General features: G+C 41.0%; 1 protein-coding gene across 1 annotated transcript in view; it reads left to right on the forward strand.

Moving 5' to 3' along the window:
* GRID1 (glutamate ionotropic receptor delta type subunit 1) overlaps positions 1–27112 on the forward strand; it is a gene marked incomplete at both ends in the record, with an annotated part of 544988 nt that overhangs the window by 515096 nt on the left and 2780 nt on the right. The window contains 3 exons of the mRNA XM_082486453.1: positions 1468–1663; positions 9730–9896; positions 11243–11483. Coding sequence (XP_082342579.1) covers positions 1468–1663; positions 9730–9896; positions 11243–11483 — 604 coding nt within the window. The remainder of the gene's footprint in view (positions 1–1467; positions 1664–9729; positions 9897–11242; positions 11484–27112) is intronic.

Here is a 27112-nt window from a genome sequence, read left to right on the forward strand (position 1 = left end):
GGTCTGGAGGTGATGTGACGAAGAAGATGGAATAGTCTTCTGCATAGTTTTATGTAGCGTTGTGGATGTGCCCGGATTGCTTTGCTATAAATTGTGTTGTAGGGATTCTTACAGGGATGTGAGGCGTAAGCAGTGGCATCCCCCAGTGAAACAGGGAAGAGGGTGGCAGAAAAATATTGTCTATGACAAGTGTTCAGCTGTGGAAAACAGCTTCAGGGCCAAGGGAAGGCTCTTCAGGAGCATTGTGAAGAAATCTTCTGCAAGAGCTGCAAGGCAAAATATTTTGCTCTCATGGCTCCAGGAGTTGGAGGCAGGTGGGAGGTGGCATGAGTGGGCCTTTCAGATGCTTTGAGGAGGATTATTTTTTTTTCCAAAGACTGTTTTTGGGAAAAAGAAACGGAGGGAGGCAGGGAGGGTTGCTTTAGTTTGATCTCAAACAGCGTTGCACAGTTGGTCATATCAGAAGCATTTCATTGCTATTATATCCAGTTATGCATTTATAAAACACAAACCGTTATTTATGAGATCCAGTTTGGTCCCTGCTGTCACATGTGGTGGTCAATGGTTGAATGTGTGTTTGTGTGTGCGTACGCTCAGATGAAAAAAAAAATATGGTGGCACTGCACAGAAGCGATCCTTGAGGACGAAGGAAGGAGGCACAGGAATGGGAAGGAACGTCTGAAGGTGGAAAACAGCTAGGATGCTTCTGCTGACGGCAGTGAGGCCCACCTTAAATGTTTTGAAGCTTGGCCTGGTTTTCATTGATGCAGGCAGTGATTTACACTTTTCTCTGCAGAAAAGGCTGTAAAACGGGAGTGAATTACATTCTGTACAATTTGAAAATAAATGGCGCATTCACAGCCACTCGCATTGAGGCCCATTTACACTTCTAGAGTGGTATGATGAGTAAATGAAAGTTAGGCCTGTGTGAGAATGAAAAATGCCTGTTTTACCAGAGGCTGTGAAAACGGAAAGAGAGAGAGACTTAGTGGAAATTGGAAGCGAGGCTTTTATTTGTTTGTTTAAAACAGTCGTATTGATTTGGAGTTAGATGGACTGTTGGTGTAATGCAAACTAATTCCACTGAATTCTGCAAGGTATTTCTGGTGATGCTGATGGGGCTGGAAGTTTATATTTATAATCCGAGTTTTTCCTGCGCTCAAGCCTTTATTGCAGTACGTTCTTGTGCAAACTTGGCATAGTAATATTTAACGTGAAAGTTATCTGTCCAAAAAAAATCTTCACTGGGGTGAAAAAGAGCTCGGGTATAGTTAAATCCATGTGATCTCAATACAATTATATTACTCCTTGGTTTTCTTTTATGATGAGGAAAGAGATATGCAAATGTTACTTGGTGAGGGTAAGTGCTTTCTGACTAATGACAGGCATACAAAGAAACCTTTTGATGAATGAAATCTTGGTAATGTACTATGCAATACTAATATCTCAATATCGCTTGAATTTCAGAACATTTCAGGATCTGTCCAAACAGATGGATATATCTTACGGTACAGTCAGGGATTCAGCAGTGTATGAATACTTCAAAGCAAAAGGGACAAACCCTTTGGAGCAGGATAACACATTTGCTGAGCTGTGGAGGACTATCAGCAAGAATAATGGGGCAGATAATTGTGTATCGAACCCCTCTGAAGGCATCAGGAAGGTAAGACTGGATCACAGGGGTTTTCATTTAATTTTTGTGCTGTATCAATATTGTTGGCATGGAGTTCAGCATGTTAAGTTACAGAAAAGCAATTGCATATCCATTAAAAAAAACCCAACACCTATCTAAAGTTCCTTTTAGTAACTTGATGGCAGATAAGAATCATATTTTGGGGTTGTGGGTTTGAGTTTAGGTACCTTAGCCTCTGCCTAAGTCTTCAGTATATAAGCCCTTCTTTGATTCTGGCTACAAGGTTTCTAATTATTTTGGGAGCTCCAATACTAGCATTTTGAATGTCGTTCATTATATTATTCAGGTACTGACTCTTGTCCTTTGCTCATTTGAGTGGATTTTTTTCTGAGTTGATGGTTTGAACTTATCGGAAACATGAGTGAGAATCTAAGGGGTTCACTGAACATATACTCATTTCTCTTAGAACAGAAATTTAATGCAAGATTTCCTTCGTTTATCCCAAACTTAAAGGAAATGTATACACTCCCTCACGTGTCACCATGCTTTTACTTAACTTTTTTACAATTCTTACGTCAGTGGATGCTCTTCAGCCATGAGACTGCACGTACTCCTATTCTGTAAGCCCTACTGCGTGCTGCCACTGACGACAGCCAGATTGGCCTAAGCCAGAAGCGTAACCATAGATTGGCGGGCTGTTTAGAACACCAGTTACGTTGTCTGTATGGAGCTGGCAGCTTCATCCTATCTATGTGATAATAACTTTTCATATGAAGTTTGATTTCAGTATTGTAGGGTGATTTTTATATAACTTGATCAGCTCATTCAATTAACATCAACAATAACCAAATTTACTTCGGTCCCCAAAGCTGACTAAGGCTGCTATTTGATTAGACGCCTACATAAATTGGGCTTAATATTTAATAACACTGTCAACTAAACTGTTGTGTTTATAGTTTAAATATCGCTCTTCCTAGCTCATTGAGCTCTTTATATAAACAGACAAGTTTTCCTTGTCAAGTATTAGAGCTAGAAATTCTGTTTTTCTGAAGGAGAATTGATGTCAGCCAAGGAAATGGGACTTTCCATCTGTAAACATGTACTGCTGCATGAAAGAGATGTAAACGCGCCTTAAAAATTTGTTTTATGGGAAACGAGAAGTCTAAATCTCTCTAGCATAGAAAGATCCCTAAACGCATTTTTCTGAATGAGGACTTGCCTGACACAATGCAAAAAAAGAAAAAAAAAAAAAAAAAAATCACCACTACCCTTCCTCCCCTCCTTCCCCTTTCCATTTTCTTCAGACAGCATCACAGTTCAGCTGCAGTTACAAACAGGGCAATGCCGCTTCATGCAAAACAGGAGAGTGCAGCTTATTTATGGTACAGGCAGGTATTTCGGATGTTTGTCTCGATTCCGTTTACCTTTCTCCGTTTCCCAGAGATTTTTCTGCTCCCTTTGACTGGCTAAAAACAAAAGGATAATAGCAGAAGAAAGTCCTGAAAGCTTTTGTGGTGTTTGGTTGCCATGGCAGAGGTCTCTTTTCAGACACAGCACAGTCCCTGTAGCCACAGTGACCATCTCCCATTGTCAAGGCACAGCTTTTGCAACACTGGAAGAGCCACGGGAAGGCCATTAATGCACTGCAAAGTCACGTAAGCGACAGAAGGACGTTTCAGAGCTGGGGGGGCAAGTTGCTTTCGTCGTACTCCCAAGGCAATGGAAAGTGGTCGCTGCAGATGGAAAACATCCTCCTATTCAAAAATGTCTCTGCATAGCGTAAGAGGAGGTTACCAGACAAATTGCGAGTCCATACAAAATGCTGTTGTGCCACCTGAGTTTTCTGGTACTATAACAGATGAGTATTGACTAACACTGTCGTATGGAAAGTTTCTTTCTGGGTCAAGCTACAGCCAGGATCCTCAAGAAACACGCAGTGGGTAGCTCCTACCATCTCATCCCAGGTGGACATTGGTATTGGAATCACACATTTCTAAGCTTTTGTAAATCTAGCAAACTGTTTGTGTAATTCCCGCTGGCAATCAGGTCTTCAGGGTGATTATAAGTTACCACAACATATGTAATAACCTGTGCCTTTTTTCATTGTGGGCAGATGTGTTTGCTTTGAGCAAATGAAGTAATATGATCCCTGTGTATTGCAGAATCACAGAATGGTCAGGGTTGGAAGGGACCTCTGGAGATCATCTAGTCCACCCCCCCCCCGCTAGAGCAGGGCCACCTACAGCAAGTTACACAGGACAGCGTCCAGGCGGGTTTGGAATGTCTCCAGAGCGGGAGACTCCACAACCTCTCTGGGCAGCCTGTTCCAGTGCTCTGCCACCCTCAAAGTAAAGAAGTTGCTCCTCATGTTAAGATGGAACTTCCTATGTTCAAGTTTGTGCCCGTTACCTCTTGTCCTATCACTGGGCACCACTGAAAAAAGACTCCTCCCATCCCCCTGGCACTCTCCCTTTAAGTATTTATAAGCATTAATAAGATCCCCCCTCGATCTTCTTTTCTCTAGACTAAAGAGACCCAGGTCCCTCAGCCTTTCCTCATTGGAGAGCTGTTCTAATCCCCTAATCATCCTTCCCCTAATGCCCTGATCATCATTTCCATATATATATATCTATATCTTTTATATCTATACACAGGAGAATTAAACTGTTATTTTATTTTTTAAAAGCCTTGCTTTGGTGGAGACTGTTTGTTCCCTTCTCCAATGAATTTGATGCCAAAATGACTCTGAACCCTTTCTTTCTTCCTCTACATCACTTTTGATGAAGTGATCAAAACTGGTAAATAATGTGAATGTATCTTTGATTTAGGCAATGGCACAGTAAGAGTTTATTCCTTCCCTTTTTTGCTTACTTCAAAAAGTTTCTCTCCCTTAATGAATGCTAAACGCTAAATCAGAGCATTTCTTGTTGAGGAGTCACGTCTGTTAATTTTTATTTTGAGAGCAAATGTAATTTAAATGTTCAATGAATAGAATTTTTTAAAACTATTTTTTCCAGTAGTTTATTGTCCACAAGGAATTTTATGCTGTCAATTGACATTGCTTATCCATATGTTTTCAAGTGTCCTCATAAATTTCTCCATTTCTTGACCCATCAGCCTTTGGAGTAAAAGCAAATGCTTCCTCAAGGCCTGAATGTATTACACCCTTTAGTGGCTCCTTGATGAATATAATTTTAAAATCATTTGAATGGGATTAAATGGCATGTTTTGTTTTTTATTAGAACTGTGTTGCTTCTCTTAAAGCACCTTTTTATAGATAATAAATGTTATCCAAGCATGTTTTTGAACTATTCCACTAATGCCAATGTAAAGGTCACTTTTTGATATTTCTGTGGTACCAGACATATAATGGGATCAGCTACAGCGACACTCCATTCTGGCAGTAAATTAACGATGTTAACTATTCTTGCACTTTTCTTGCAAAAAAAAAAAGTGTGCAAAAAATAGTGCAAAAGTGCACTATTCTTGCACTTTTGTCTTTAGTATGGTAGTTTCTTCATAAGTTTCAGATAAATCACAGACATATGAGTGATTAATCTGAAGTTCGTCTCTTTTTCAAGTTGTTATTTCTTACCATGCTTTCTTTGAAAAACCATCATTTTGCCATCAGTAAGCCAGGATCCTTTGAACAATATTCTTCCATCTCTCCCCATGTTGAAGAGTGATGTTATGAGGTTGCTTACTGCTTTTCTGAAGCATTACTATTCTCTTTGTGGTCCTTCTTATATCTAGGAGGCAATGTTCCCTGGCCTTTTAATTTTTTATGATTGTGAAGAAGAAATATTTTTGATATAAGTTTTTCCCAGGGCGTTCTTCTTTTCTGAAATCTCTTTCTTAAACCTCTTCAACCAAAGATAAATCTGGTGTCTTTGGTGTAAACCACCATAGTAGTTCCACCTGGGTGGAATAAATGAGTGCTGCTTTGGCTGAATTTCTGTTAAAGAGGTTTTTGAAAGTTTAACTGAACTATTTTTGTTTTGTTCTGCAATATGCCTCCATGCTGAGAGTCACAATAAGGCCATAGCAAAGGAGCAAAATATGAAAGCCAATTAAAAGTCTAAAATAGAAATTCTAGCTTATTATTATGTGTTTCGCTTCAGTCATTCTTTATTCAAGTTATCTTGCCTATTCTCAGCTGGTATTTGGCACATTTCTCTCTCTCTATATATATATAATCTTTGCAATCGTTGCTGATCACTAGAAGATTTTTATTCCGTTTTGAGCCCCAAAAACATACAATGCGGGCTTTAGATGGCTGAGCTGTGCAAGAGCCCTGAGGAAATGGATCTTTGCTGTATTGTGATCAGGACTCGGTTGCGTGGGTAGGTATGACACATCTGTGTCATATGCCACCAGGGAGCCCTGATATGTTTCCTGCCCACTCATGCCAATGTAAAGGTCCCTTTTTGATATTTCTGTGGTACAGTGGGTCAGCGTCAGGTGTCTCCTGCAATTCTTAGTCTTCCTACGTCCAGTACCCTTCTGGCCTGGAAGCTAAGGGGTACGCATATGTGTGTGTATTCTTTCACCTGACAAAAAAGAAAAGTTTAAACTACTTTTAAAAAGATTTGGTTTGATTTTTTTTTTTTTAGTTGAAAATAAGCGTCAATTTGATTTTATTTGGCTTTTATTGCTTGCCTAGTGAAGGTATATAAAAAGTAAACATAAACACACGTGTATGTTTGTAGTTGTGTGTTTTGTTACGTATGTTTTTCAAAGTTTGTCAGTTTTACTTTAAACTGAACAAATGTAACTGCTTAGCTGTCACAACAGATATTAACAGGGATGTGAAGGATGCTGAATTTAGATGGCAACTAAACATTTGGTCATAAGGAAGCTTTCCAGGCCATGAACGCTCTAAAAGTACGAGGTCTCCACTCTTCAGAGAAGCAAATTATGTAAGTGGAAGAAGTTTTGCAAGAGACAAATCTTCCCTTAGGGAAAAGGGATCTTTGGAGATTCTGTTTTGTGGCAATCAGAGAGGGGAAACAGTCTTATATCCGTTATTTCTGGGAGTTGAGAAGTATGCATAACTAAGTTTAAAACTCAGGTTCCCGTTTATGCTAAAACGATCAGGCTGTCAGAGAAATAATACTCTACAGATGGGATGGCACTGGATAAAGTGCCAAAGTATAAAACTGATACGAAGAGCCCTGGTAGACTTTGTTTATTGACTACTTGCAGTTCTATGACATAACTTCGGGTAGTAGCATTGCAAATGCAAAAGAAGTAGACCTTGTCAAAATATCGTCTGTCTAACATTCAAAGCTCTTGTATAAAAAAATAAAAAAACATACAGAAAACTGAGGCTTGAAAAGTAGAATCAATAATGTGATTTTGCTCTACACATTGCCTTATAATTGAAATCGAATATTTGAGGAAGACTGTGTTCCTTGCGCATTACTAAGAAAAAGATGAGGAATGGGTGACATGTTGTCAGCGTTCTTCTTTTGTAAATTTGAAAAGATGATTTACAGAGCAATTCTGTAACAACTGAAATATACAGCTATTTAAAACAAACAAACATACAAAAAAAAAAAAAACAACCAGAAAAATGCAAAGGTTGAGCGCAGTGATTTAGGCCAGATCTTTTCTGGATGTCCTCTTTCTGTACATTCATCAGGCAAGTTTTTGTTCTTTAATAACATAGATTTTGAATAAATTCTGTGTGCAGTAAGGAATGTTGCGGTCTTTGGTCCCACAAGCATATATTTTTAACGTGCTTGAACTTGGACAGTTTTCTGTCATAGGTAGCAAAAGCCCGCGTACTAATTACCATAGAACACAACCTGCCTGACATGTGCTAAAACAGGGCTTTTGGTGGTCGTGCTCTGCCAGCAAGACCAGTGGGACTGACGCCCATTGCCGGTTGTCCCTAACCAGGTAGGAGGCCCATCAGCAACACGATGTGAAAGCATAAGATGGGAATTGTTAATGCCCATCGTGGGAAGAGCGGCGGGCAGGATGCAGAGATTTGCTACTAACAACCCAGTTAGTTATGGGTACATGATAATTCAGAAAATACCTTTGAAAAGCCCATCTGAGGCTTCCAAAAATGTAGGTCGCTGGCTGAATAGAGGCTAGGTGCCTTGAGGAATCACTCCCTTGCCATCCTTAGTGTTTTATGCACCCTTGTGTTGATAGGTTATGAAGCCTTTTCTGGCGGTCGCGTATAGTAAAGAGTGATTTGTTTGTTCTTTCCTCCTTTGCGCCACCATTACTGGTGTAGGTGGGCAGCCAGGGATAGTATTACAATGCAGATGTCAAAGTCTTGCTCTGGTCTGGTTTCATCGGTGACATTTGAGTGAGATATGTTTTTATGAACGTGCCCGATCAGTAAATTGTGTCAGCTAAATCAATGTATGATTTTAACAGTAGAGTCCTGTGGCTCCTATTTGAATAACTGCTTTAAGGCCCGTACTGTGGGTTAGATTGTAATGATGTTTTTTCCTAGTATAGCAATAGTTGTTTGAGGCTAAATGCACTAATTACTGTCACTCTGAACTGACCAGGTGGCAAAGGAGAAACTGGGGACAACCCCAAAATGGTGGCATACCCTTAACAAAACATCATTTTTGAAGTCGTCAGTACAGGCTCTTTTCAGTCTTACCGAAGAGGAAAGATATTACATTTTTACTCTGGTTTAACTCAGAAGCAAATGAATACGGGGATCTTTGATTGCCTTGATGCAGATAAAAGGGAGGGGGAGGAGGGGAGAGGAAGACATGGATTGTGGCTAGTAGCTTACAGAAAATCCAAACAACATACTTTTAATCTTTGTTTCCCTGGATTCTACCCACTAGAGGATAAGTCAACCATTTGATTTATCGTCATGTTTAAACAACTGTCAGGGACTTGAGAAAGCTATGGTTTATATCAAAGCATGGTGCAGTAAAATTAACTTAATTGCTCAACTGAGGAATCCAATATAATAAAATAACTAAGGGAGTCTTACAGGCTTACAGGTGAATTCAAAACCGAGCTTACACAAAAATGGAAAATATGCAGAAGGATAAGCTAATTCCATGTCAGAGCTGCACGCATTTGCTAGGGGAGCCTGGTGATTTAGTTCCCATAAAGAAATATATGCAGGACTTCGGGTCCCTGCCTTGCTTTGTTTTGACCTAAAGAAGGATGTGAAATCACCTGAAGTTTAAAAAGAAAAAAAAAAAAAGTCTTGGAAGTTTACAGTCATGACTACTCATTTATTTGCATTAGATGTTCCAGCCCATCTGTTCCGTTGTGCTCTGTACGTTCACTAGAGACTTAAAAACATACTACTTAAATATATTAGGAAACCAATGATTACTTTAACCAAACAAAATGATGACTTCTTTCTTTACTGAATCCCTATCCAGAGATGTTTCTTACATCTTATGTTAAGCAAGGTGATTTACATTCATCGTATGCACTGCGTGCAGGCATTGGTTTGAATACCAATTAAGGCTGACATTTAAGGACATCTGTGTGGGTGTGTGCTAAAATCAAACAATATTTTTCCCAAAACCAAGGTAATAAGAGAAGTTGGTGACTCCTCTTACCTGTGAAAAAACCAAGGGAACTCTTTATGCTCGGAATAGCTCTCGGATGGGGCTTCGTTTATTTACTCGTTTGTATGAGGAAAGCTGTAAAGTTACCATTTTGGTAACTGTGATGACTCGGGAGCTCATACCGTACCCGCCTAGTTACACAAATGTATGGAACCGGTCGCACTCCCGCTAATCCATGTCTCCTACAAAACATACACCAGATTTCACCAACTAAGGCAATAGCTTTCCTTTATAATTAAATACCTGTTATGTAAGCCTTGCCTATGCTTACGGTTGGCTATGTTAGCCCGCGTATTCCTATCAAAAATGGAAGACGTTTTAGTGAGGTTGGAAGTAGATGAGGTGCTTGCTGGGAGAGGAGAGTGTTAGAAATGTATTAAGAAGTCGGAGGTCTATAGATGAACTGTGACCTAATGCAATACTACCACGGAGTAATTACAAGCTCAGGGTTGGTTTGTTTGCTTGGGTTTTGTCCTGCCTAGAAATGTAGTTTAGATTTTTCTTGTGTCCATGATGTATTTGCAGGCAAAGAAAGGAAACTATGCTTTCCTGTGGGATGTGACAGTGGTGGAGTATGCCGCGCTGACGGATGATGAATGCTCTGTGACAGTCATTGGGAACAGCATCAGCAGCAAAGGCTATGGGATAGCGCTCCAGCACGGAAGCCCCTACAGAGATCTTTTCTCTCAGAGGTAAAATGAAACAAAACTCCTCTTACAGGATTCCTCTATGCGACCAGCGTGGCATCGCATTTTTGGTTCATGTAAATTTTGGCAGTTATTGAATAAATGACAATGACTAAGTGACAGCAGAGAGGTCGTGAGTTTAGGCTTCAACAAAGCCGCTCCTTCTGCTCCACATGCATCCGCTTAGGGAGGAGGTTGCGTGTGGCCTCACACCTCCAGGCAGCACTGCCTCTGGCAGAAAAAGGACCGATGCCCTCGGAGCTTTGGATGAGCTAGGGGAGAGATCGAAGAGGGATCTCTGATTTGTGCTACGCTTTGCAGGCTGTGAAGCCATGTGTTGCTCCCTACAGCAAGTGACAATGCCCCGGTTTATGCTTTAGGATGGAGGGACAGGTTGGAGCCTCGCAACGGTCCAGGAAAACAAGAATTGCCGAGTGTTGCGTGGGGCTGCCGAGACCACGAGACACTCAAACCGTGCCATGTAGTCATCTCTGAGCTATCGGCTAGGAATATCTTTTTCACGTGAATGGGTACGCTGAAACGAAGACGGGCAGTTGCGCAGGCATGTGTGGCCTTAGCAGAAGGTGAGCGGGCGCGCCGCTCCAGGCAGGGAGCTGGAGCAAGATTTCCTCGGCGTCTCACGCCGCCTTTATAAAAAGGGGTGAAACTCCAGCTGCATAACCAGAGACAAAGCTGCCTCAAGAGAAAAGATTGTTAGTAAACAGCTAAAATAGTTATCAAACCAAATCCGAAATGAATCATTCATGGAGAGAAGGGACACTTCACAGGAGGCAAAACAATGATTAATTAGCAACTGTTAACACGGTAATTCAGGCATGAAGTAACAGCATTGAAGTAAAACCCTTTTGAATAAACTACATTTGCCGAAGTAAATGAGCTGGTCGCTGCTTAAACAGATTTGTATTAAGTGGTGCACAAATAGTAGCATGTTTAGTCTCACGTGATTTTGAAATCGTTGTGGGAGAGCAGCAGCGGAGTGGGTTGAGCATTTCGCTAGCGGGACCAGCTGTTGCAGCTGAATGTAGCCACACCAGCCATGACTAACTGGAATATGGTGATTTCCCTTGGAAATGCTTCTTGCACTGCAGTGGAATTTTTGACAGCCTCTTCTTTTCCTAAAGTTTACCCGGTGGAGTTTCTGCCGCTGTGAGTAGAAAGAAATCCTGGTATAACGGAGTTTCAGATGAAGAAGGCTACATCGTGGTGGTGGTGGGATGGAGTTTTGAATGGTGGGACGGGAGATTTAAGAGTTATGTGACATACGGAAAAGACCAAAAAAGCTGTGAAAAAGTATCGTTGAAAATAACACCTGTGTTTTGAAATTTCTGCAGGATCTTAGAGTTGCAAGAAAGCGGAGATTTGGATGTTCTTAAACAGAAATGGTGGCCACGGATGGGACGTTGTGACCTGAATAGCCATACCAATGCACAGACAGATGGGAAGGCGCTCAAGCTTCACAGTTTTGCAGGCGTTTTCTGCATTTTAGCAATAGGCCTTCTTCTTGCATGCTTGGTGGCAGCATTGGAGTTGTGGTGGAACAGCAACCGTTGTCATCAAGAAACACCGAAAGAGGTCCATAACTTTTATTCTTATCACAATTAAAAGTAGAAAACGCAAAAGAAAGAGAGAGCGAGTGGAAGTTGTGGGATTTTAGGTGCTCTCATACAATAAATCTGATTTATTTTGATTCGCCATACTAAGCTTTGCATATAACTTTTTGGGTGGTTGTTTCTAAACAAATTAAAAAACAAAGCAAAACAAACCCTGTCTTTTGTGCACACGGAAGGTGCCAAACTGACAGCCCTGGAGACTAAAGTCCTCTATTTATTTATAGAGCAGATACAGCATGGGCAGCAGCAGTGCAAACTTCCCCACATTGCCCCACCAATGTGCCTCAACCCTGACCTGGAGAGACCACCTTTAGGGGTAAGAGAGTGGTTCAGAAACACGCCCTCGGCCTCTGCTGTGAGTGACGGGGAGGCCAGTCACGGGCACCCAGTTGTGCCAGCCGTGGTAATGTTCTCTCTGATCTGAGAGGCCATCCATCGCCTGCGAGAACCATGTCCATCCCGCGCGGTGGCCAGCCAGCTGGTAGCTGTTTTCCTTCATGGCTGAGTTTGAGGAGGTACCCGAGCAATTAAACATAAACCCGCTAGTTATTAATTGAATAAGCCGTATTGCCATGACACTGTTTAAATGCTTCCTTTCTTTTGAAATCGGTTTTATTTCTAAACCTAGGAGCCTCTGAGTAAGCCGACCTTCATATGACGTATTTCACCCAGGAAAATATCTCTGAGAATTTCTTGGGTTTGAAGTTTTTCCGCACAGCAGCGAGTAATAGTTAGCAGGGCTATGATAGAATAATCAGTCCACGCTCAGATCTGTCTTGCATGAAGCCTGTATTTGTTTACATAGATTAAATGTTTAACAAACTAACCTCTTGTAATTTTGGAGACGCTGAGGCATTTGTAGGTGCTTTCCTCTTGGAACAGATGTTTGTTACAAGCGAATAATAGCAGTGAGCTGCCTTACAGCTGGAAAATAATACACAGCCCATCAATTCCAATCTATGTTTCTCAGGTTGCCGGGAGTACTATGCTAATTGACATACCTGTCACCTGTAAGCGAGTCTGGCAAATGGGATCTGAAGATATATGTTGCAGTCTGTAACGTTGTGAAATATTTATCAGTAAGATTCCACTCTTCTGAGTTCCAGCTTCTCCCATTTGAATTCATCCATCAAGTGCGCGGTGATAAACATCTGTACCGTGTTTGTGGGACAAAGCTGCAAAGTCACTTGCCTGTGGCTCCGCGATGTATAATAGCGGAAGGGAAATTTTGGTAAAAGGAAGCATGTCTCCGCTTTGCACAATGCAGCGCGGGTTTAATTGCTCTCTGGTTAAATATTGTAGCATTTAGCCCTGCCGCCTTGTAGAACTCACTCCCGCTGTAAGGTTACCCCAAAGCCCTCCTCCCTCCCCGTTAGCATCGCTAAGGGCTGATCCCTGGGGGCAGCCAGTTGGCCGCCCGCTGCGGGGGCCTGGCAGGGCAGGGGGCAGGGGCGTTGTTTGAAGCGTCCCCGCGCTGCGTGTGCACAAGCATCCGTCTTGCCGTACTCCACAGCGCCGTCCCCCTCTCTACGCTCAGGGACTCGCCTTTCTGCATCTCTGTAGAGCGAGATGAGGATATGCCCCAACGGCAGGTTCGTATAGGTAAAGTGAAATAATTCACTCTTTCATTGCGAGGGGCTTTAAATACTCGGTGTCCATCTTCAAAAAAGGATCTGTCTTCCTGAGTTTAAATATTTTCTTTTTGCCCGTCCCCTTCATTTCTCTTCTTATATGTGTAAGGAGGATTATCGCAGATCCCTGCCTACCCCCTCCCGTCTTTTCTCCCCTTCCCATCCCTTTCCACCTCCTCCCCTTTCCCTCTCGTGCATTCTCCGTTAGGGTGGCTCTGTACATCCTCTTTTGCGGTTGCCGTGACAAACAATGGAATACCTTTAAGCCCGCCGTTTTTTTTTAAAGTATACTGAAGTTACCCATACAGTAAAGCCATACATGGGAAGATCGCCATGCGGGGCTGGGGCTGCCCTTAGTGCGGAGCCAGTCTGGGCTAAGGGAGGCACAGGGCACGGGAACAGGCTCAGAAAAGGTCAGTGGTGTGGATGCTGCGGAGGGAGAGGGAGCAGAGTCAGCGGGAGCCCTGGCACAAGTAGGTGTTAAGGTTGAACGAGAAAGTGCGCGTTCCTGAGGAAAGGGCACGGGGATGAGGGCTCACAGGCCGAGCCGGCCAGGAGGGAAGCGTAAGGAAGGGCAGGTGGGGCAGGCGGGATGGAACACAATGTGGGGTCCCTGAACAGGAGAGCGGGGTGCAATGATAGGCAGGTGGCTAGTAGCACCTCTGGATCAGGTCGGAGCAGCCGGAGGGCAGGGTGGCGGCTGCCCAGTGCCACGGGCGGGCAGGGTCTTCCGGGATCCTCAGCTGGACCACGGCACAGCCATGTTGTTAGTACAATCTAAACTTCATTTCCATCCGGAGCCCCTGCAGATCGGGTTGTGGAACACATTAACCCTACCCTGAGCTTCAAGCACACACCCAAGGCTGGCAGCACCGCCGTGGCTGTAGCGGCTCCGGACCCTCTCCCAGGCAGCCGGGACCCCCATAAAGCAGAAGTGGGTACACGACCAGCTCACCCGTGGCTAAAGGCTGCCTGCCTAAGAGGCGGCGCGCCGGGGCTGGGAACGGGGCGCTCTGGTCACAGTGACCACAACATCCACTCAGATAAATTAGCAAATGAACGTAGCAGATATTTCTTTGTAGATTAGTGGGCAGAGTTATTTTATTTATGTGCTGCTAGTGAGGAGGGATTGAAGCGGGATTGCTGATGGCTACCGTAATTAAGATAGGAAAACAAGTTTCTGAAGAGATGGTGTAGATTGGTTAAAGATTTTTAACATATTTAGGAGAACCAAGTTTCAAAAGTTTGGAAAAGACAGGACCCAGGGATGAGGGGAGCACTAAGCCCTGGTGAGCCCTCTGCTTGAGTCAGGAACAGTGGCTGAACGTTGCTTGGGGGACCAAAAGCGAAAAGAGGAGTTGATCTTTGGGAGGAGCGTATTTGGGATAACTCATTTCTGTCACTGTGTATTATCCAGCATTTCTACAGAACAGCCATAACAACAGAGCTACCGCGTGCACAGCATATACAGAACGTTAAAATCTGCCTCTTGGTTGCAGCTGATACTCCAGCCAACTCATTAGCTTAGTAACAGCTGCAAACTTAAGTCCTGCTGCTGATTTTCTTCTGCTTTTGGGAAGGCATTGGCAGAACGCGGGTGTTGTGGTATCACCTAAAAATTGTGGGAGCAGAGCTTGAGGAGGGTTACAGAAGGGGCTGATTTTCTTGCAGCCTCAGATTAGACTTTGGTGTCAACCTTATGCAGGAGTCACTTCATGAGGCGAAGGACAAAGAGGCAGTGTTTGGCTTCTGTGACCCTTACCCTGTTAGGAGCTTTATAAATCCATTATAGAAAGTTAGCATGGATTCAGGATTGAATTGAGGAATTGTCATAAGTTGCGGAGCCCTGGTGCAACATTCTCTCTTTGGCTTGACCCACCTGGTAGGCTGTATCACGCCAACAAATGCCAGCTCAAAAACCAGAGAGGTGTCGGGAAGATGGATGCACGACTGCTGTGGCAGATTTATGACAGGGTTGAGCAACCCTACAGCTTGCTGGAGAGAGAGAGAGAGAGAAAGGATTATTTTAGAAACTATCATTTTTTATGTAAAGTCTGTGGCTGGAAGAATGTGCACAGCCTTCATTAGCATTGGAGGAATGTTTTCGGCTGATATTAAGGTGTTGATATTTGCCAGTTCATTGCCTTTTCCACTTTGTATTCCTTTTGACTTTTGTGGAGGTAAGCCTGAGCCAATACATTGAGGTGTTCAAGGACTCAGATGTCTGTGTGGTATGAATCACAACTCTTAATTACAATGAGTCTGAAAAATGCGGTGTTAACTATGTAACTGGGAGGACTAGGAAGCCTGTCTTTTGAAACCTGACAGCCTAACTTGGACTTTGACATTAATCTGATCTACATTTGTATAGACTTTATAGAAAGAGTTACGTCGGATGGAAACTACATCCAACTGGAATATTTTTATTGTGTTCGCATATGAAGAAAACCTGCCCCACCCTTTAAAAAATAGGATTGTTTCTACCCATTAAGTCAGTTCATTAAGGTAAACCTCCAGGAAGGATGGACTTCCTTTACTTTCCCAAAACCACAGTTGCCATTGGTTCACAATTCTGCCATGCAAGGATCGGTGAAATTTCTTGCTTGAAGAGCGAAGGCTGAGTTAATTTTCTTTTTCAGGGTGTTGATAGAAGATATTTTTATTCTATTTGAAGCAGATTTTGTAAAAATGTTTCTAATGAGTTGTTCTGTAAAAATGCTATCCCTTTTAATTCTTCATTTAATCCTTATCAAATCAGAGTAACAGAAAAAAGATTAGCTCTAACATCAGGAAAAAATGTGTAGCTGCAACACCGTGCCACATTCTTCTATGAGGGCTCAAGTTTGTAATCTCTTAAAGTTGGAAAGATATCTAGTAAAGTTTAAATGCCCTTATTATTTTCTGATTCAGAAAAAATTACGTTTGGTCATCTTTTTTGAAATCAGATTTTCTAGAATTTATAATCATCCTCTCCTAATTATTATTATTACCCAGCCATCCTCTACCCACAGTGACGTTTAGGCAGCTCATACATCTATCTCTGTTGAAGTCTTGAATTTACACAGCTGCTACTCAGCCTGCAGTACTGACACCTAATCTTTCGACTTTGATAAGCTTCAGAAATTTGGGGAGTTGTAAACTAAAAAATGAAAATTAGTATTTATTCTGGAATCTCTGTTCAGTCACTCTATATCCATTCTGAATAACTGAGCAATCAGATAAAGTTATTGAAACCTGGTACCGTAGAAATGTCAAGCTCAATAATTATCTCTGGATTTCTATATCTTTTGGTACAAGTCCTATGCATTTATTTCATGGTATCAGTAAGCTATAATATGATTTGGATCATTTAACTGCCAAGGGCTTTGCCACATCGTCAGGTTGTTGGTATCTTTTATTCCGTTTGACACACTGAAAGGCAGTTTTCAAATCTTCGTTGTCATTATGATCAAGTGTAGCTGCTTACTGCAATGGACTCCCCAGCATCCTCTGTGCTTTAGCAGCTGTGCCTCATTGTGATGTACGAGTCCCCTTGAAGATTATTACTTCGGAGATCTCTTTAGAACTATTAAGAAAGCACTCCTAGTTCAGCCATGTACTATACTCCAAAACAATGAAAACAGAGAAGCAAGGATAAAATATATTATTCATGGAAAGAAAGTCGAATTCCCATATTTTTCACTGTGCACAAGATATATTTACTAAAAGCAAATTAACAGGCAACCCCCCATCAAAGAAATTAGTCACTTTTACAGGATGATTTTTTTGCTGGGAACTGACACTTGTTGCACCTTCCACCAAAGGTGATATTGATTCACTAATTGTTAATACAGCTCTTTAACGACAATGTTAGAATGATCTCAAAAAATTCTTGGTTTGATTCTTTCTTAGCTTAGACATTATACATTATAATTCAGAAATGTATTTTCTCCAAACTGGCTGTGCTACTCCTAGCAACCGGGGTGTTTCAGAAACTTTACCCGGTGTGTTTGCGATTTTGTAGTGCATGAAGATTTTGGGGGGGTTTTCTGGTTAAGGCATAGCATAATTTTCCACCTCCTGAGTTGCTACTAGTCATTGCCTCATAACTCGTGTCAAATTTATAATTCATTAACACTCACAGTCTTCACAGCTTAGTTTGTGATTTCTTAACTTTCTCGTGCTTCTACAACATCATTTTATTCAACGCTCTTTTCACTTTTCTGTTCTCACTTTTTATTTTTAAATGATTAAAAGGGGGCAGCAATTCATGGACCGCCCAGAGTGGGAACAGACTTGTGCACTAGTAACAGCATCTTTTCGTTCCTCTTTCCTGCTACTCCCAGCTTAACGTTTTAATTGTTATTGAGTATCAAAAAGTCGAGACTGCAATACTTTCTAGTATTGCTAGTTACTGCTTTTTCTAGGATAGCGGGAGGTAACAAAATTACTCTAAAAATTGTCACACATCTCTTGGCATTATGCAGGTTTAAAGAAAGAGAACCCGTATCTCTGGCCAGGGCAGCCTTGTTCGAGCTGCCTTAAGTCCCTCGGTTTCCGTGTTTGATGATATGCAAATTCCAGCCTACCTCAAAAATCCCTATTTCCAGCTTTAGCAGTCGTGAAAGTTGCCCACTAGGACTATCCTCTGGTATTAGAAGACTGTGAAGCTCAGTGTACCTTAGAAGTGGAAATATGAGCTAGCGGATACGAGTCCAATGGATCAAAATTTATCACTGCTAAGAATTGGGGTTTGCACTGTGTTCGTCTCACTGCAGTTCTCCAGCCAGATATTATCCCATGGCGATCGAGGCTTCCGTACTTTCAGCATGGTGTCAGCAGTGTTGTTTTTGATTATTAAAGAGTCTTATGCTTTCGCCATTATTTTCACTTTCCTTGTCTTTTTCTTTGTCACTTCATTTACCTTGTCTCCTTTGCGGTGTTATCTTTTTATCTGACAATTTGATTTCCCCCGGGATGATTCCTTTTGAGAGTGAAAGGAAACATAAGATCATCAAACTGATATTTTATTTTCCCTTCATTGCATGTCCTCTATATTTTATCTTGTTTTTATTTTAAATTATTTTTTCTGTATTTTTATGACATGTCTGAAATCTTTGTACATTTTTTGCTCAGTTGCATATAAATGATCATTTGTTTGTATCGCTGTATTGTATTCTACTTTTCTAAGATTAAATAAAGTTTTTTGGGGAAAATAAATCACGCAAGCACTGGCAAAATAATGCATTTTAATGCCATCTAGAAATTCAGTTTCAAACTAGCTTTGAATCTAATAAGCTGAGAAACTTCATTTAACTAGCATTTTTAAATCAGCAAAGCGGTGTTAGGAATCGGTCATCCCAGCGTGCAAAGTTTAATGTTGTTTGATGATGAAGTATAAGCTGGAAGAATCAGTTAAAGGGGAAAAAAAAAAACATAAAAAATATGAGAATATAACATATATAAATTGCCTTGTACAGAAGCTGATAATAGCTGGAAGGGCACCTTAACTAACTCGGTGTTGGCTTCTTACATGAGTGAGGGAACAAGATTTTCTCCTTCGAGATCCCTATCAGCGAAGCAGATTTCTGTAATATCTGGTCACAATGTGCTCATCCAGAATCCAACGAAATCAGTCAACTCTTGCTATTGATCACTATAGATTTAGGTCAAGGCTGTAATGGATTTAAAAGTGACATGTCATCCCCGTGATTAGTGATGCCCGGCCCAGGCTTCTGCTACCCAAAACAGTGTTGAAGCATTCGAGTTTGGTTCCAGAATATTTCCCTAGCTGCAAGGGAAGGGATTTTTGTGTTTGGTTTAATTTTTCTCTCACTCATGTAAGAAAACCTTATCAATGGGATTCTTAGGGATATCATCTGGATTTACTTGGCATGAACCTTAGCGGGGGAGGGGGAAATATTGAGCAGAAATAAGCTTAAAAAATGAATGTTGCCATGCAGGGCAGTCAAAAAGAAACAACCCGTTTAAAGTTCCAGTTTGGTAATAATTTTAAGTACTTGCTTCAGTTGCATTACATCACCTATCCCAGAGAACTTGGGTGGCTACTCATGTGCTTGGCATGAGCTTATGTATTTTACTGAATTGGAGCCTTAATGTGTCAGATTCTTTTAGGTTCTTCACACAATGTTTACAGAGCTAATGTTTGTATATTTTATCTCAGCCTACAGTGGTATTTTAAAGCTGACTTTTTGATGGGGGGTTGAATGTTCAGTAATAACGAAGTCAGTAAAAGTTTAAAATAAAAAACATAAAGTGTGGCTGTTTTCTCAATATTTTTTTTTTCATTTTTGTGGTTTGTAAAACGCCTCAGGCCTTGATCTAACTAAGCATTTAAACGTGTACGTAAAATTAAATAAGAGTTTGATCCTGACCTCAGCCAGATCCCCAGAACACTTCCATTCATTTTAGTGGTGCGGGATCAAACTTGAGTTGCTTTGAAACCAACACGTATAAAGCATGAAGTGAGTTATGCGTGCATTGAATACATTTGCTGAAGACTGAACTTACCATACAATAATATTAAGAAGCCATTTATAAATCTATTTATCCATTGAATTTAAATAGTTTTATAGTACCTGAAATAAGCTGTGCTCAATATTAACAAAATGTTAAGGAATTATGGGTACTAATATTGTGGAAAATATATATTTATGTTTAAAAAAAAAAGCCTTGATGGTTTGGTTATGATTTTCTGTAAGTTCTGAACCATATTTATAAGCACCTATATAGAAAAGACCTGCCTGGACTTACTCAACATACCAAGTCCTATTTCTTCAGAAATGTTCAGTATCCAAGAGTTCTCTTTTGGGAAACTGGTAGCCAGCTTCTTATTATTGTAATGATTTGGCTGTCTGTGTCTTTTCTCATGTCAAAATAGGAGCTTGGGCAGTTTCCAAAATACAGCCCTGAATGAGGGTGCAGAAACCTTTTCAAAATTCAGCTTTTAATTAAAATATTTGTGGCTAATAGTCAGGAGTAGGAGTTTTCTAAGGCTTTTCCGTGGCCGGAGGGGAGAAGAGAGGCTTTGCAAGGCCACTATCGCTGGGCATCAACCAGGTTGTAGAAGCAACTCCTTGCATCTGCTGTGCCAACTCTCCCTTGTACTGCTGGCATAATAGGAAAAAATGAGAACTTTTGAGATTTGATTTTGACTAGGCTGGAATGGTGAAGGAGGATGACGATAGAGCAATCTGTTACGCCTGGTGCTCCGGTAGAGTAAATCAGACACTTAGAGGGTAGCATTGCTTTGCTTTGGGCTCAGTAGAGTGAAAAATTACGTCCCTTATGAACTACATAATAATTTAGGATTTAAAAGCTGTGTAAAGCAATGTAAAGAATCCATTAATTTTTAGGGAGTTTTGGAACAGAATCTTCGTGAATTTAATCTTTACTTTGTAAAAGAATTATCACCTCACAGGGTCATTTTAGATGTAGTTGAATTATGAAAATGCCATCCTCTTTGGTTGCAGTGGCTAGAATTTGCTATTTCAAACCAGAAGTATGAGAAGTAATAAGTATATGTTTGCTAAAAAGAGTGAAATATTAATCACGTTTTTAGCCTCACTATCTTGATCCTTTTTTTTTCTCCCCACATCTTTCTTTCCCTTTCCATCTGGAGATGGCCAATGATGTGATGTTGGGCCTCAGAAGCATGGTGAGAATTTATAATAAACATACAGATAATTGGTTTGTTGTTGAAAATACCTGCACAGATGAATCCTTGCTAGTTTTCTCCTCATCTTCACCTCTCCCAGGAACTCCCCTTGAACCTAACCTTCGTGTTGTTGGAAATGCCTGTAACGACAATACATGCAGTGTATGCACAGTAAAGGTTTCCCTGTGTGCAAGTTCTCCTTTCTCCTAAAAGAATTCCTTTGCAGAGACATTGGCATGCTCATCAACCAGCACTCATTCAGTACTGCATTTTGCTGCTTGTGTTGAAACATGTTTCTTTTCATTCTCTTACTATCCTGTTTCTTTTTGACCTCACAAAAACTGTGGCAACATCTGTGTAATGGGAACCGGTCACTCATTTTCTTTGTAGTTGGGTTACCGGCTTCTAACGCTTGTGAACCAAGGTTGGTAAGGATTTTAAAGCTTGAATACCTGAGCGTGAGGCTCAATGTCCCCTTTCTTATTGAGTAACAAATGAGGATGCTATCACAGCCTCTCCCCTTGTGGGTTTGAGTCTGCTGTCGGTTGTGAGGACTAGCCAGTGTTTCTCTGGGGTTGCACTTAGTTCGTGGTTTGTGATGGATGTGGGAGCAGGTCACTGCAAGAGACCGTGGTGAGAGTGAGGTGTACCTACTGTCACCCAATGTGCGATGCTTGTCCCGTCGGCACTGTGCCCTGCGTATTTATTCGCAGTGCCATAGCGTGCGGATGCAGTTGAAGAGAAAAAAAATAAAACAGAAGCAGATGTTTAGCTGGTTTAAATTGGTGTGCATCATCAGCTTCAGTGTGCTGGTGGGGAGCTTATTGTCCAGTGTGTTTCTGGATGCGGCTGACAGGCACGGACTGTGGGACAGTGCCAGCCATCATCAGAACGAGTGCCCTGGCTAGACGTGATTTCAGGTTACATAAATCCAACCCGGGTAAGGGGGGCAACGTGGGTGTGGGAAGATATGGACTACTTCGTGAAGGTTCTTGCTACTCGTAGCAATTCTGTAGCAAGTCACTGTTACTTGATTGGTCTCCAGGTTTTGGGGAATAGTTTCATATTTTCTCCAATTATAGATATTTTCTGGTTGTGGGTAGGTGGGAATAAACTTTGGCAATGTATTTGAAACCGTTTTCTATCACATTAACATAATCTTTGCAGCATTCTATTATTTCTCACTTTTTTTCCAGGTTTTCTTAGAAGGGAAAAGTATATTACTTTCTCTTCATAAAGGAATTTCTGCTCTCTGGTGAAGGGGAGAACACCTCCTAGTGAATAAGGTGGCTTCTTGTACATAATCTTTTGTGAAGTTTTGTTTCTTTGAAGGTGATTACACAGTGAATGAAATTAATATATTGCGAAACTCTTTCATTTCTTTTATCCTTTCAATTGGATAACAGTCTACTGGACCTCAACTGATGTCAGTCTCAATGCATTCTTCTAACAGCTGGTTTATGGATGATAGCTTAGTTAATTGCTAATTTAAAATACATGGTATAGTTTCCACTTATAAAAGCAGAAGCTTGATTGCAGAGTTGGGCATATTTATAAAATAGTTTTTCGAGTAGACTCTTGAGGTGCATCTGTACTTATTTCTAATAAGATACTGTTACGGTCAAACCGGCATCTAGCAGAGTACACTCAGAAACCACTCAGCAAATTTTATGTAACATTAAGTGCTATTTGACTAGGTCAGTTGCCTGTGTTAAATTAATGACAGCAAACATACATCATTGCTGCATCTGTTTACACGTCTGTCTGCATTTCACTGCATTGTCGACTGCGGAATCTCTAGAATAATGAGTGTGGCAAACTGAGTCGTATTAAAAAGGGGTTATTTGTATTAATGTAACACCATACTGTGTTGTCATTGTTTTGCAGCACATCTATTATATATATCATCACTGCTTTTTCTTCCTGAGCAAGCCAATTATGTCTGGTTTGGCCACTCTGTCAGAGCCTCCTGGAATAAATTAAAATTACAGCTTTACATATGCAGTAGCTGCAGCTGAAAGTAATGATTATGACCCTGGGTGAATACAGAATTTCACAACACTCTTAAACAAACGTACATATGCAGAGCTGCTGCTTCTTCATTTCTCCTTAATAAGCTAAATGTTTGAGTCCGTGATGGCTGAAACCCTACGGGCAGAAGCTGGTAGCTGGGTGGAGCTGTGGCTTTTGACGCTGAGCTAAGAAGAGAATAGCCTGTGGGTACCTGAGCATGGGAACCCCGCTGCTTCCGTTTTATTTCTCTGCTTTGTTTTTCACTTACGCGGTATGTCTGTCTGTGCATGGAAGGGCCCCAGAGACTTCCTTTCTGCCCAGCTGGGTACCTGCGTGCCTTCCATCATCTGTGTCTCATGGCCACTGTTGTTTTTTAACATATGGGTATGGGTTAAGAGGTGTTTTATATGGATGGTAGAGGGACTGGCACGTAACCCGGTCTAGGTCAGAAGGGGAAACGTCGGGCTGGGGCTCGACTCAAATTTTGAACCCCAATCCAAATCACAAAATTGCCTTGTTATTTGAAATAGTTCTTTCACAGAATGAAAACGTAATGTTAACATTACTGTCTTGGTTTCATTCTGTCACTGAAAGATAATCCTTCATATTGTCACCCAAGACAGAAACAAGAAAGCAAACAAAACAGAAATACGCCATGATTGATGATTAAGACTATATCACTTTAAAAGCATTATTTTCTGCACATCTCCTGAGACTTATTAAGATCTGCAATAACAGGCTTTTAATACTTGGCATGGTTATCAGCATCTGACCGGGAGGTATTGACACGTGCACGATAGCCCCTCGGCGTATGTGCCTGTCTGCCCACATTGGCCACATTTCTAAATTTTCAGTGCTTGATATTTAGGGTCAGGGCCATCAGTCTTTTTCTTCTTCTCTAGTCTAGTGTGGTTTTATTTGCATGTGTGGGATGCAGATGCAACTTATCACAGTTTTGGCATAGTTTTAGCATCAAATTTCTGCAGATATTTGGCCTTCCTTTTTGGGCATTTGTCTCCCTTTTTGGCCTTACTGAAACTGCTTCATCAGCTTGCAACTTTTTTTATCTCTTCGAGAACTTCTCTTGAACTTTGTGATAAGATCAGAGAAATCACGAGTAAGAACGTGAGGCCACACTGGTGTCATTAATAAAAATATTTTTCTTAAAAATCATCCCTTTGGAAAACCCCAAGTGTTGCACGCCTGGCAGCTGAACAGTATCACCTTTGAATTAACTGTGTTTAGAGTGATGTGGGCAATTTCTTGAAAACATCAGCCAGTAGCTCCTTTCCAACACTCAGATGTCTCTCAAATTTGATAATGTCAACTGACTCCAAACCTCCCAAGTAGTTTCATATTCTTTCAATCTGACTGCCCACGCGCTTTTATTCGAGCCCACTGTCAAAAGTCACAGAAAATAAGCTAGAAACAAATATTGATTACTCTGTAAATCATCCTGTCTGCATTTATATCTGGCTGTAATTTCTCTCCACGTGATAAGGCCAAACTTGGTTAGTCTTGAAAGGGAGTCGTGGTTTCCTGCAGGCGTGGTCATGCAGGGTTGGCCGTTCCCGGGTAATTCCAGTGAGCATCCTTCACATCCACGCCAATGGTTGCCACAGTGCACTGCTGTAGTCAATCGTAGGCCATAGAACCTGTCGCTCCTGATCAAGTGCTTGGCACGTATCAGAAACGTGCCCTTCATTCACCCTTCCAGAACTCAAACTCATTGGGGAAGAATGACATTTAAATTGGTATTTATGAGTAAGATAATTTCCTGACCAGAAGCAATGTTTGGTTAGATGTTTTCCTGAAGCTTGAGGAGGATAAGCCCGTGTTTATAATTCATTTTCCTTACATGTGATATTTTTTCTTCCCTTCGCTGATTAATTTCTTCAACTGATCTATTTGAAGTACAACGTTAATATTGAAAATAGAATTATGAAGGTAGCAAAGGAAAAATATTTGATCTCCTTCTGGCAACACAAGCGTATACGTTTATCCAATGTAGCTACGTATGAAAAGTGAAGTTGAATTGGCATGAAACATCTGCGATGTGACATATTTATAATATTAACTAAGTTTTGCATATTAAGTACAAAAAAAGCAAGAGAAGAAACCTTTGGGAAGGTGTCTGTCACAGACACTCGAGTATTAAGTTTGGAGCTCATTTATTCAGTTCTTGAAGAGACCTGACTGGAGCTTAGTGGAGCTGAAGCCAGAAACCTTTTGAAGAGAAGCAGTAACCCCGAGGGGTTGTCCTTTGGGTAAGGCATGTCTGTGCTATAGAAAACTGGTGCCAACCTCCACTATGGCTCCTGTTTTTTTTCCATCTAGCTGCCGGGTCTGATGCCTCTGCCATTCCCTAGCTCCAAACCTCAATTTATTGATTTGTAGTCATTTATTAGATTTAATTCAGTAATTTTTGTCAGAGAGAAGTGCAAAAATAGAGAACAGTTACAGCATCAGAAAGCTTGAAAATCTTTTGCAATGCTACATTACCATTTTACAATTAAGGTGCCAAAGCCTCAGGAAATGAAAAAAAATGCAACGAAACTAAGTGCTTAAAAATTATAACAAATGGCTCATATTTAATGAGACTTATAGAACTAAAAATAAAGGAGAACACTGAGCTGACAAGGGAGCAAAACATCATAACTTTTAAGATTTGTTTTTCTGGCTTTATTACCATTTAAACGTTTTTCCTTGTTACTTTTTAGTAACGCATGCCTTGCTACTGAATTTTCCAAGGGAACAATAAAGGAAAAGAAAGATGAGGTTCACAGAGTTTACAAATTCTGAAAGCTTGGCTTTCAGAAAGCTTCCCCTCCCCCCCCCCCCCAAAAAAAAAAAAACAAAACCAACAACCCAAACCATTCAGTTCTGGAAATCTTGGGATTCAAGGCAGTCTTCTAGTATGTAATGACAAACTAATCTTTTTAAGGGTTTCTAATTTTTATCTTGGGGTTTTTTTAAGCATTTGAAAAATCATTCATTCAGCATTAAGATAGTTTCATACAAAGCTTGACATTTACTTATTTAGCTGCTCTTCATCTAATAAGACAAAGAAAATGGAAGAACCTTTAAAAATGTGGTATTATTATTCCTCAGAGACAGAGTTGTTTTCCTTAACCTTTACAAACATTTTATTTTAACAACAAAAAGAAGGAATAATGTGAACTTCTGGGCTCTTGGAAGCCTTTAAAAAGTTCTCTCGGATCATAGTAAGGCCAGAAAGTTGTCCTTAAAGCTGAAAAAAGAGTTAGAAGTAGGCAGATGAAATCCACACCCCTACCTCTTAAAAAAATCCCAAGTATTTACTTCTCTACTTACTTCATAAAGCGTTCTGTTGTAGATAAAATGCGGTGTCTGTGTACAGAAATTGTGTTTTTCTTTTCCTTAAGAGTGAAAGCTTTAGCACAGTGAAACATAAGTTTCTATTGTGAAATATAAGCAACTGCAAATCCACCATTTTCTGAGGAACGCTGTCCCAGGGCCGGACTGGGCATAGCAGAAGAGGGCCATCCTCTTAATCCAGCGGATGGAAACTTTCCAAATGACGTGGTCCTTAATAACCCCTCTGCTCTGGACCAGGAGATGTCTTCCAGAGCATCCCATCTGTGGCTCTTCATGTGTACGTCTTAAAAGAGCTAAGCTAAATATATAACTAGGATTAATTGATCCGTTGAGTCTTATAACCTTTTGTGCACAAATGCTCCAAATGAAGAGCACGCTTCATTTACACAAGTATTTTTTTCTCTGCAAATAGTTAAAGACCGCATGTTGCAGATATTGATACTCTTGCCTTTCCCTCTGGCTTGGCTAGTTATCCCCCTCACGTGGTATTTGTTTCCGTAGCAAAGCAGGATGGAAGGCACTGAGGGTGTGCTTGCAATCAAAAAAAAATACAAATAAGATGCTGATGTATATTTTCACTTGAAATGATCTGAAGAAGGCATTAGTATTTGGCAAAAGCTCAGAAAAATGCAAATGAGGCATGAACATTTCTCCAAAGTCTTAATTAGGAACATTTGTTCTAGTATTTGCTCAGTTTTAACCCAAGTTTTCTACTTTTTTCTTACTTTGTAGTAAAGGCTCAGCAAGCGTATGGGCCCCAGCTAACTAGAATGCCAACCTAGGAGGGTAGATCAAAGCTAGCAGGATTTTTGAGGAAATAAATAGTACAGGGCACCTAAAGAAACATTATATAACGGGCTACCGGGAGCTGGCTTCCTTAGCCACCGCTATTGTCACGCGCGGTGGCAGTTTGTGGGTCAGCAGAACTTGGCG

This window comes from Vanellus vanellus, assembly GCF_965231255.1.
Source record: "Vanellus vanellus genome assembly, chromosome: 7".
Classification (NCBI taxonomy): Eukaryota; Metazoa; Chordata; class Aves; order Charadriiformes; family Charadriidae; genus Vanellus; species Vanellus vanellus.